The sequence below is a fragment of the Meles meles genome, chromosome 1, assembly GCF_922984935.1.
Source record: "Meles meles chromosome 1, mMelMel3.1 paternal haplotype, whole genome shotgun sequence".
Classification (NCBI taxonomy): Eukaryota; Metazoa; Chordata; class Mammalia; order Carnivora; family Mustelidae; genus Meles; species Meles meles.
In genome coordinates, this window is record NC_060066.1 from 63,860,240 (window position 1) to 63,873,015 (window position 12,776).

Below are 12,776 nucleotides of genomic sequence, written 5' to 3' on the forward strand. Positions count from 1 at the left end.
CTTCCAGTGAGCCGGGGCCAAAACCGATCACAAAACAAGCAAAATATAAGAGAAGACTAAGATAAAGAATGTTAAAAGAAGCTGTTGTCTGAAGGATACGAAAGGAAAGAGAAAGCCCTGAATATGAAAAATAACATAAAATCCAGGAGTATAATAAAGATTCAAAGTTTAAAATCAAGAGAGTTTATAAAATTAAAATATTAGCCTAGGGGCACCTGGTGGCTCAGTCAGGTAAGTGTCTGCCTTAGCTCAGGTCATGATCCCAGGATCCTTGGGTTTGAGCCCTGGGCTGGGCTCCCTGCTCAGTGGGGAGTCTGCTTCTCCCTTTCCCTCTGCCCCTCCCGATGCTTGTGGATGTGCATGTGCTTGTGTGCTCTCTTCTTTCACACTTTCTCTCTTTCAAATAGATAAATAAATAAAATCTTCAAAAAAATTAATATAATTAGGGCTAAAAATGTAAGCAAACTTAAGTTATGAGAAATAGAAGGTAACAAATGATTTGAAAGAAAACTTGATAGTTAATTTTAGATCGAAATTCTTATGAAAAAGGTTTTTATTTTTATTTATTTATTTAATTTACTTATTTTTAATTCTTTTAAAAGATTTTATTTATTTATCTGACAGAGAGAGACACAGCGAGAGAGGGAACACAGCAGAGGGAGTGCAGGAAGGGGAAGCAGGCTTCCCGTGGAGCAGAGAGCCTGATGCAGGGCTCGATCCCCGGATCCAGGGATCATGACCTGAGCTGAAGGCAGACGCTTAAGGACTGAGCCACCCAGGCACCCCTGAAAAGTAATTTTTAAAAAGATAAAATGTATTACAAAGTAAAGTAAGAGAGGTCAAAAAAAAAAAAAAAATCTTAAAACAGTTCATGATGTAAAAGTAAAAAGAAATATTAGATTAGAATAAAGGTTAAATCTACAGGAGAAAAGTTAAAAATGTGAAGGTAAATTGGATTAAAAATAGATGTTAGTGTGCTTTAATGTAAAGAAGCATAAATGATCACAAAACAGGGTGAAAAATAATTTAAGAAGAACATTGAAATGGAAAGTCTAAAGGTAAAACGACTTGGGGAAAGGAAGGTGGAGGATTGGATGCTGGAAGCAGGTGTAGAGACAGTGACGAAGTTGTTGGTGGGTCAGCCTTCCTCAGAGGTTGTTTCATCGTCAAACCGGCCGTGATGTCCAAGGTGAAGGACAAGAACTGGCCCCATCCTGGTGAGGGGGCCATGTAGCCCCATTCATTTATTTATTTTTTATTTTTTAAAGATTTCACTTATTTATCTGAGAGAGCATGCATGGTGCGGGGTGGGGGGGGGGCAGAGGGAAAGAAGCAGACTCCCCGCTGAGCCCAATGAGGGCTCTATCCCAGGACCCTGGGATCATGGTCTGAGCCGACGGCAGACACTTACCTGACTGAACCACCCAGATGCCCCTCAGCCCCCTTCACATAATAGTGACTTCATAGCTCTACCCTACAAAAGCTCACCCAGCTGAGGTTGGTTTGGGGTGGGAGGTTATAATCCTCAGGTTGGGGTCTAGTTCCGTGCATCATGTGTAGTAACAAAGGGTTGATGTAATCTTCAGAAGAATAGGCCCAATCAGATATTGGTGATAGGACAGCTGGTTCTAGTAAGGTATTATTAAAGGACGTACATCATAGCCACGTGATGACACATCATTTAGCTATAACAAATGTTCCAGAAGAATTTATTGACAGAAGAAATGTTTGAGGTATTATGGGGAAACGTAATATAGAACAATAACTACTGTATAATTCTACCTACTTAAAAGACTTACACAGTGTATGAATAGTAAAAAGTATTTATTACTGTTATTACCATCATTATCTGGATGGTAAGGATTGTTGGTGATTTTTTTTTTTAAGTTTTTGTGCTCTTAAGAGTTTTCTCTACAAATAATTCATATCGTATTTTGTAATCATTAGGAAAAACCTGAAGGTTAAAAAAAGAATAATAGCCACAGGCATATTTTTAGCTTTGGGAGGAGTCTATACTGGCCTTTGTGTGAAGAAAGAAAGGTCTGGGTAATCTCTTTCCCACTCCCATTTGCCCAGGCCTCTATCAAAACTAACTCCTGGATCAAAAATAGTGACTCCAGAAAAGATAATTTATTAAGGTAATATAAAAATAAGTATGTCTTCTGTTAAATAATGCATGTATTTGGCCTATATAAAGTTAATATTTAATAATACTTGTTAGAGAATGAATAGGTGAGCATTCAACATATAAAAACGCCCACTTAATATTTCTTCATGTTTGTTATATGCTAAGCACTTCATATGTGTGATGGAAGCAGGGATTCAGACCTGGGAGTTTGTAGTCTGGGATTTAACCCCTGCATAGACCTGTGTACAAAATGGCTCCTGCTCTCGAAGGTAAAGAGCTACTTCAAAAGGTAAGACATAAACATTTGAAGAAAGAAGTAGAAGTGAAGAGCAGGGCACACTCAGTTTCAAATGAATGAAACATTTGAAGAAAGAAGTAGAAGTGAAGAGCAGGGCACACTCAGTTTCAAATGAATGAAACATTTGAAGAAAGAAGTAGAAGTGAAGAGCAGGGCACACTCAGTTTCAAATGAATGGAATGGTCTAGGGTTCTCTGAAAGGGTTATGAAGCTGAATTGTGTACAATCCAGGGGGGATATAGGACAGTCCTTTTGGGTACAAGAGAAAATTCTCCAGATGCGTCTGATGTTCTAAAAGACAACAGCCACAGCTAAATAAAGGGCACAATTCGAATCCCAAATATGAACACAGACACAATCTCTAAAGTTCTTTGTTTTGGGACGCTGTTCCCTAGGTTTACCTGTGACATATGTACGTAATATGACTGAAATTTGACCGCTCTTGAAACTTGGAACTTCTAGTTCTCTTTCTGTTGCTGGTGCTTTGCATAGCCTGGGCTCCTAGTATAAGCTCCTCATCATGAGAGAAAACCAGTGACAGTTGTACTCAGATCTGATGGCACATAGTAAAAAAAAACATGAAACTATCCACTGGATAGTGATTATCTAATATTTCCAGAGCTGATATACACGGAAGACGACCTTTGTCACTGACGTCTGTTGTTACTAACGGCAGCACGTTCACGGACTGACTGTGATGAAGGTAATGATAACGGGAGCAAACTGGGTCGAGTGCCTCCTGCACTGCTTTGTCAGTGAACACCACTGGCAAGATCCCTGTCCTCCTGGAGCTTATGTTCTTGTTGAGGAGGACAGACGATACACAAGAGGAACAAAGGAAATGTAGAGTGTGTTGGGTGCCAACATACACTAAGGAGAAAAAGAAAGCAGAGAAAGAGTGGGAAGAATTGGGGGCAAAGTTTTGAATTTTTAGGTAGGATGGCCCACAAGGCCACAGTGAGAAGGGACAGTTTGAATAACTACCTGGAGGAAGTAAGGGGGTGCACCACGAGGCTACCTGAGGGGAGAGCTTTACACGCTCACACCCACACCCACACCGAGTAAGTGCTAACACCCTCAGGTGGGAAGGAGCCTGGCAGGGTGAAGAAGAGGGAGAAGGTCAATTTGACTGGAGCTGAGTGAACAAGGAGGAGGATAGGAGGAGGAGCAGAGAGATGCTAGTGGGTGAGGCCAGTCTGAGGGCAGGTCCTGGTAGCCACATCAAAGGACTTGGGCTTTTATTGTGCGTGAGGTGGGAAGTCACTGGAAGGTGTGAACCAAGAAGTGACATGATGTGGCTCAAGTTTCTAGAGGATTGTTAGAGCTGCCGTGTTAGAAAATGGATTGTAGGGAAGGAAGGGCAGAAGCAGGGATATGGGTTGGAAGGCCTGGAGCAGTCTTCCAGATGAGGAAGCTTGGTGGCTTGGGTCAAGGTAGAGTCACGGAGAAGGAGTTGCCTATTGGATATGATTTGATGGTAGCAGCAGCAGGGTTTACTGATATATTAGGTGTGAGCTGTGAGAATGAGGCTGGTGGTAAATACACATGATTCATATAGAAGAGGACACTGTGGATAAATATTTAAAACCTTTTTCTGATAGGGATGCATGATGAAAAGGGGTGGAGGCTACTGGAATAGATGATCAGGAATTCTGAGGAGACAGAGACCACTCAGGGGAGGACGGGCAGTGCTGGACTTGGTTGGGCCTTGAAGAAGGGGCAGCATTCACACACATACAGGAAGAGCTGGGGGCACTGTGGCTCCTTACAGAAAGGGAGGTGGCTCTGTCCAGGCCTGTTTGAGAGTTAGTCTGTGTGGAGCCCTGAGTACAGGCAGTAGGTTTTAAGATTGAGATGGAAGCAGGAGGCCAACTTGGCCTACCCTTGAACTCCGGATGGAGGAGTTTAGACTTTCTTTAGGCAGTGTGTGTGTGTGTGTGTGTGTGTGTGCGCGCGCATGTGTGTTCGTGTGTGTGTGTGTGTGAGAGAGAGAGAGACAGAGAGAGAGATTGGGAATTTTGGCCTGAGAGAGTGGGGAGAGTGAGTGATAGGAATCTGAATGAACAATTTGCTCCTCTAATAAGCTCCGAATGAGTGCCATTGGTTAATCAATTAATAAATGTTAGCTCAGTGGCCAGAATGATTTATTTAGATATGGGACTATGTCAACAAGTTATTCTCTATCTCTCTCTATAGTGCCGATTCACAGATACAGCATATGCAGTATAGTTAGGACACTATATATAGTATAACACACAGTACAACTATATTGATCTATGTATATACTTATTTATGAGAATGACTCAGTTGGCCTCAGTTTGTGCTACACATTACAAATACTTTTCTTCTGATCATGTAGCTGCATTTTAGAAAGCTTTCTCTGTACTTTACAAAGTAGTTAAGGTTTTCGGGTGAATTTACTTAATTGGTTTTCCATGCACTGTGTCATTGCGAGGTCTTGCCAGCGCCCATCCCGCACATTGCTGCTCGGCGTTCCAAGATGCTGCACCCAAGTGCCCCAGGCATAAACAGTATGGCGGAAATACCCTTTTCCCTGTCTGTGTTTGTAAGACAGTCTCTTTCATGCCAGAAGAATTATTTTGGGAAGATGATTCATGTCACATTTTGGCCTCATTACAGTTTTAAGTTGGAAATGGTGCTGGTTTGCCCGGAGGTGTAAACATAAATTTTATCTCCATATGCATATGGGAAAACCTGGGACTGAAAAAGCACTTTTTCTTCTTGAGTTCTGTGTCAGGCTACAAACAGAGAGGTGAACACGATGATTATCAAAATTCTCATTTTATTTTATTGAGAGCACGCTGCCAAAAGAATGCCAAAAATCGTGCTTCTGAAAGAATACCGATTACTTGTGGCCCTGCTTCCTTCCGTTCTCCATTTCCGAACACAGATGGAGAAGTCGAAGCACCTAATGTCTTATTGTCACAAGCAGACGATTCTGTAAGATAAATAAACACTGTGCTTTCTCTTTTGAAATAGTGTGAAAAGTGAGAGCAGGTGTTAAATTACTGTCTGTAGTTATAAGTAACAAGAGGTACAAGTTTATTCAAAGTTTATTGAGGTGCAGAAGATAAAGTAAGGTGAAGCTATTCTGACTAGTTCACTTTGCTTTTTGGTAAATATAGTACTGTTTAAAGGGTATGGCAAGCCAGTTACTTGTTCAGTGGTTTAAATGCATGATGGCAGTAGAAATGAGAAGTTACACTGGAGTTCAGCATGCCTTAAACACAGGAACATCTTAACAGTGTTTATAGATTTCTCTCCAAATAAGTTTTAACAGGGGGAAAAAAAGTAAGTTTGGAATGTTAGCCACACTCTAGATTTTTCTCTGACTTCCAAAGAATTTCATATCCTACCTTAAAATTTAAAATTTGACAAAAATATTTTTTTTATTTGAAATCACAGCCGTGAAAACAGTATAAAGGAATCAAAGTGAATTTATTGTTATTTTTTTGCCATAAGCCCATTTTGGATGGCCAATTTTTTTTTTTTTTTTTTTTTTTTTTAGTAGAATGACACACTTTCTGATCTACTGACACAACCAACAGGGGTTGTTCTCCTCTCCTGCTTTGGTCATAAAAAAATTATTTTCTAATTCAGCTGTGGGTTGGTGCTAATTGTTTGGATCTTTTCATTGATGCCATTTAAGGAGATCTATTAATCTTTAAGTAAGATTCCTCAATTAGCAATACACCAAATGCATTGTGAGCTCTTCTTTGATACTGAAGAGGTGGTTTGAAAAATACTCATGATCTGAGGTGCTTAAGCGTCTTTGCCAACTCAGTTAAATCCAGCTTCATGGCAGAATCTGGCCTTGACTTCCTTCATTCTGTTGGGATCTTCCAACTGTGACAAGTTATATCTACTTTTTCCTCTTTTTCTTATCTTGAGATGACCTTTTATTTATTGATTTTTCAATCTTGAGATGGCCTTTTATCTTCTCTGGGTTATCCAGTGACTGCTCATTGACTAGCACTTTCAAAAATTCAAATTTAGTAGGTCTGGGGTAGGGTGTGTGCACTTACATTAAAAAACAAAAACAAAGGCAACTGAAAAGCTGTCCAAAGATAATTTTGATGTTCTAAAAGGACAACAGGTAGCAGCTAAATAAAGGGCATGATTTGAAACCCAAATATAAATATAGACACATCTCTGAAGTTCTCTGGTTTTGGATGCCGTTAGCTGGGTTTAACTGTGACATGTATATGTGGTATGACTGAAATTAGACAACTCTTGAAACTTAAGTAACATTTCTGCATTTCATGCTTCCCCTTCTGTCTTCTCAGCCATCATGTATGTCATGGGAGCCCTTGGTCCTGCAGTGGGATATTTACTAGGTGGACTTCTTATTGGTTTTTATGTCGATCCCAGAAATCCTGTTAACCTTGACCAGAATGACCCTCGTTTCATTGGAAACTGGTAAGAATTGTTTACTAAATTTTTCATTTCATTTGTTATTAGTGATAGTTCAAGTCATAGTATCCCTGTAGTTAAAATAAAAATTTCCCCCATGGGAATATGAAAACCAGCTAAAGTCGCCTAGAAGGGAGTGGAGGACAGAATAGTAATCTTCCAGAGGTATCTGTCCTAATCCCAGAACCTATGAATGTTGTTGGCTTACATGGCAAAGGAGACTTTGCAGATGTGATTAAGCTAGGGATCTCGAGATAGGAAGGTTTTCCTGATGTCAGAGGGGAATGGGCCCTGTATAATCACAAGAGTCCCTATTAGGGAAACAGGGAGATAGGAGGGTCAGAGTAAGAAAGAGATATGGTGATTGAAGCAGAGGTTGAAGCGACATTCTTTGTATATGGGGGAAGGTATCGTGAACCAAGAAACACACTCGGGACTCTAGGCTCTAGGAAGCCCTAGAAAAATAGGCTAGAAGGAATGCGGCCTTGCCAACGCACATGAGACTTCTGACCTCCAGCGCTGGAAGATAACACATCTGTGTTGTTTGAAGCCACTAAGTGTGGGGTGGTTTGTTATAGCAGCAACGAAAAACTAATGCCAAGGGCTTGGGAACATCGGCTTAATCAGCCTTCTTGAGGGTTGAGGCGCTTTTTGCTACAAATAGCAGAGTAGAGGAGGAGAAGGTGGCTGCGTGGGGGCTTCCCTGTGGACTTGAGTCCTAGCTTTCATTATCTTTCCTGTGCCTTTTAAAAAATATTTTCTCCCACTTCCTTATTATATCTGCATTTCTACTTTGTCAGCCCTCCCCTACAGCCCAAAACTCCAGCACAGCCCCCCCCCCCCCCCCACTGTCACACTCTTAGTGAATCTTTTCACTTGGTAATTGTTTTTCCAACAGAGTGCTGGAGATTTAGCTGTTCTCTCACTTGCTAGCCCTTAATTGTCTTGCTAAATAAGTAATTTTGGGGACTTAGAATGACTTTGGATCCAACTTTGGATGTTATGTTATTTATCCTCATAGCCAGGGCTGTGTTTCAGTTCTTCATAATCCTCGACTTGAACATGAGTTATTTCTTCATGATAGCAAGCACTAACCGACAAGTATTGGCTTCCTGAATTCATTTAACACAGATTAGTAATAGGCATACATTGATAAGACACGTTCATCTTATAGCAAAGAGAATAGTTCAGTATTAGAAATTGGTGTCAACTGATTATGTTCAAAGGAGTTTCTTAGAGCACTTGTGTTATCTCTGCATTTCATTGTAAAATAGCCTTATAACTCTGAAATATGTGGGAATAATGCTTAATACTGTCTATTTTCAAAGCAGTTAAGAAATATTAATTAAGTTACATAATGCTCCTTATTTTTATAAGTAATGCTTTTTGAGGATGGATGTGCTGAGATCTAGATGAACCTGGGCTTGTAGAATTTTTCCAATCGAACAAAAGGAAGTTCCCTTGTCAGCGTTAGGGGAATAACACAGGAGTTTTAAGTTCTTGACTAATAGTGAAATTTTTGGCCTCAACTACTGTTTTCTTTGCAGTTCTGAAATAAATCAGAGTAAGGATTTTTTTTTTTTTTTTTGATTCTCAAAAAGGAGATTAGGCAGGACAATAGAAAAGACAATATGTATATGAACATTCAGTGTACATTTTGTGTTCTATATAGAAGTCCATGAAAAGAACATGGCAATAAGGGAACATCTAGAGGGAGGGAGAAAGGGGAGGAGGACGAGATTGGGGGCAGGGAGAAGGGAGGAGACAGGAACTTTAGGCTTACAAGTATTTTATGCTGACTTTCAAAAATTTTCTAGACATCGATCTAATTGGTAACAAAGTAGAGTGTTAAAAGTGCAGACCCCAAAACCATACCATCCAGGGTTTAAGTCTCTGTCTGCCACCTAATAGCTGTGTGACCCTGAGGTAAGTTACTTAACCTCTCTGTGCCTCAGTTGTTGGTTTGAAAAGAATCCATAAAATGGAAGTAATTACAGTATCTACTTCATAGGGCTGTTGTGAGGAATAAATGAGTCTATATAGGTGGGGCTTTAAATAGTTCTTGCTCCCTACTGTGTGTTAGCTATTATTAAGTCCTTTGAATTTAATCCATGTTCAGGAACTCTTATTTATTTTAATGTTCTAATATTAAAAATTGAATTTTATTTACTGAGCAGGTCTGTTTGTAACAGACTTCTACCTTGACCAAACACAGAATTATTTGATGCAATATTATTTAATCCAATGCCTAGCAGTAATGATGGATTTTTTCATAAACATGTGCTGAAAGATTGAAGGAAAGAATGAATAATGCTAACATTTATTGGGTACTTACTATGTGTCAAGCATTCTACTAAGAGCTTCACAAACATTTTTATTTCAGCTTCTTATGCTTAAGCCTACATATATAACGACGATATATACTCACTATAGTTCCATTTTACAGATGAGGAAATTGATGCCCTGTGATTTGAACAACTTGCCCAAAGCCTCAGAGGCAGTGAGAGCTGGGATAAGAAACCGAGTACAGGGCAAAGCTCTTAGTTTACTTAACTGGCCCTACTTTGTGCATAGACTCTGAGGGGTGGTTTGTACAAGGGACTTAGGGACCCTGGTTTTTCAATTTCAGCTCTTACTGATGGGTCTTTTCCTAACATTACTCACACTTTCTTTCTTTCTTTTTTTTTAAAGATTTTTATTTATTTATTTGAGAGAGACAGTGCGCGCACAAGAGTGGGGAGGGGTGAGGCAGAGGGAGAAGCAGACTCCCTGCTGAGTGGGGAGCCTAGCCTGACTTGGGACTTGATCCTGGGACCCTGGGACCAGGACCTGAGCAGAAGGCAGACACTTAACCCATTGAGCCACCCAGGCTCTTCCTGTCTTCCTCAGCTTCTCTCAGGGTCTTTTTGGCCTCATCATTGTCATTATTGTCAATGCTACTGAAGACCATTGAAGAATGTGGGCCAGTTTGCTTGGCTTTGAAAACCCCCCAAACTTTTATACTGTTTTTGTATTATTTTTGTTTATTTGCTATAATTCCTCCCCTCCTTCTGTTATTTACTCTTACTCTGGCCTACCATAAGTGTATCTTTAATGTTTGCATCTAATTTTAAGTTGGTGGCTCTGAGTGGAGGTGTAGGGGGGCCGAGTACAGATCCACAAGAAAACAAACACAAAACTAGCTACCATGAAGTGATTGTTGATTTGGAGGCAGGTATTTTTTGAGGTCTGTTATATACATTGTCTTATAAATTTTGATGACTCCAAAAAGCAGTTCACATTATTTCCCTTTCCGATGAGAAGGTTGGTTTGGGAAAGTGAAATAATAATTTTCCCAGGATCTTATAGCCAGTAAGTCATAAAGACAAGACAAAAAATACCACATTTGTCTGAAGCCACAGCTCAAGAACTGTCCCCTATATTGTGCTGTTTGTCCTGTTCTGCTTTGGGAACTGGAGGAGACAAAGGGCCTTGAATGCAGAATTGTAGAAAGGGATTCACAGGTGGTAGATAAGCAGGGGCAATTGATTAGTAAAGGCCTTATAAGCAGCCAAGTACTACAGGGGCCAGATATGGTCATAGCGTTCTCTGCAGACATTTAAAGAATTTTTTTTTTAAATCTATCTCATTCAGTTTATTTATTCAGTTACTGGGTTCTTGGTTATATACTGAATAATTAAAATTGCTAGAAGTCTGCCCCGAGCAATCTTCTCAAAATAAAGCCCTTTTCCCCCAATTGTTTAAAAATCTTTATTTGATGTAACTCTAAGTATCTTTGAAAATAGCACACTGGATTATTAATGACTGGTTCATGAAATTATTCTGTCAGTGAAACTGTGACCTTTAACAGCTGATAATGGTACTTTAATAGGATCGCTATTTTTTTAAAAATGAATTTTCACTTTGCAATTGATCTGTATTCCTAATGGGTTGAATTTGACATTGATGCTTAGAATGCTGCTTGCGTTCAGGTTACAGCTGATGGGAATGTGCTGAGACAGAGAACAGAGTCTGAGCATCAAGAACTTGCAAGCTTGAAGGACAGAGATGAGAGCTGAGGAGTCCTAGTAAGAAGTGGCAATACTGTTCTGTGGGATCAGGGGCCTCTCCTTGCTAAGAAAGGATTGAATGGGGACTGAGAGATTGCCCTTGAGGAATTACACAGGCAAGAAGCCCAAGGCTTTAACACAGGACTCTAGAGTAGGACTAGAATTTGAATACTACCTCTGTATTTGCTTCTGAGTCTCTGCAGCTTGGCAACCTCAGATGGGTTCAAAGACAGACTCTTAGTTCAACAGAGCTCACGGTCTGCTTCTCCCAGGAAGCTTTCTGACACACATTTCCTTTACCTGAACTTTTATAGCATTCACAGCCTGTACCACATGATCGGAGACTTAATTGTGCACATGCTTGTGTTTCTTGGATTGTTTCCTGTATTTTTAGCTCCCTTACAAGTAGGTTGTAAGTTCCTGAAGGCAACAATCAAATATAAACATCTTCAGTGGCCCTCCTGGTTAAGTGTTGTAAGGGCTAGCTAACTAAGAGGGTCAAAATATTCTTAAGTGCCTGCAGAAAAATATTGGAATGCCATTAACAATTTAAAATACACTTCACATGAGATATGAATTGTTTGCTTCTAAGAAAAATATGTTTATTTTGGTCCGCAAAGCATGCTATAGGGTCTATATTATTTTTCTGTTGTATGGTTATGAGTCATTTGTTTTTTGATTTATTATGAAATGCACATTATAGCAGAGCTAACAAATATTTCAGTAAAATTCTAGTCAGGTTGCTAATTACAATGTTCACTATAGTACTGGTATAATTTTCGGGCAGGTATCTCATTTATAACATGGGGAGGAGTCCTATGTTTTCTTAGTTTGTCCAATGTCCTACTGCTTTACCATTGCCTTGCTTTACAAAAGTTTTTGCTGGAGAATTTTATTACCATGAGCTTCTACTTTGCAAATTTGTTCTCATTCCTAATGCAAAAGCCATAAATGCTGCTCACGTTTCCCGATTTTTTAGGTGGAGTGGATTCCTCCTTTGCGCCATTGCAATGTTTCTTGTGATATTCCCAATGTTTACTTTTCCAAAAAAGCTTCCTCCTCGACACAAGAAAAAGAAAAAGAAAAAATTTTCTGCTGATGTTGTTAGTGACGATGACGTTATGAAGGAGAAATCAAACAATAGTGAACAAGTGGACAAAAAAGTTTCTTCTATGGGATTTGGAAAGAATGTCAGAGGTAACGTATATCTTTTGAGTGAATATGTGCACAGTATTTTATTTTATTTTTGCGCACAGTATTTTAGATCAGTGCTACTCAAAGTGTGGACCCCGGTCAGTGCTACCCCACCAAATGTTACTGACCTGTGACAGGATAAGTACTGATAATTTGAGTAAGCGTTGAGAATCTTTTCAAGAAATTTGGCAGTAATTTTATGCCTACTGAATATAATAATAATAATAATAATAATAATTGGACTTCCATTTTGTATATTTAAAAAAACTAATTTTCTTACAATTCACTTTTAATATATTTTACAAAAATATCAGTACACGATAACCGGGAAATCTTAATTTAAAAATGGTTCTTCCAAAAAAAAAAAAAAAATGGTTCTTCATTACAGATTGTTTGAAAAGCACTGATTGAGATCCTAAAGATACAGATTTTTATGTATGTCGTTTACTGTAATGAGAGATGTCTGATTTTGAAAATACTGCATTCTGTAATGAATGATTTGTTTCAGGGGCATGGTGGGTTTGGTAGTGTGGCCAGATCCTTGCCTAAATAAAAAGCCTACCACTAGACAGCAGTCTCATCCAACAGTGTCTGCCAAAGGCTTGTCAGTGGCCATAGAGAGGAGTAGCCAAGGAATGGGCCTCTAAACATCTAGAAAGTTTCAGTAATGTGT

General features: G+C 39.4%; 1 protein-coding gene across 2 annotated transcripts in view; it reads left to right on the forward strand.

Annotated features, from left to right (window-relative positions):
- The window catches only part of SLCO5A1 (solute carrier organic anion transporter family member 5A1), a 138,729-nt gene that overhangs the window by 55,420 nt on the left and 70,533 nt on the right, over positions 1–12,776 (forward strand). For both annotated transcript variants that reach the window (XM_046023390.1, XM_046023399.1), the window contains exons 2-3: positions 6,734–6,866; positions 11,889–12,106. In XM_046023390.1, the coding sequence (XP_045879346.1) occupies positions 6,734–6,866; positions 11,889–12,106 (351 nt within the window). The remainder of the gene's footprint in view (positions 1–6,733; positions 6,867–11,888; positions 12,107–12,776) is intronic.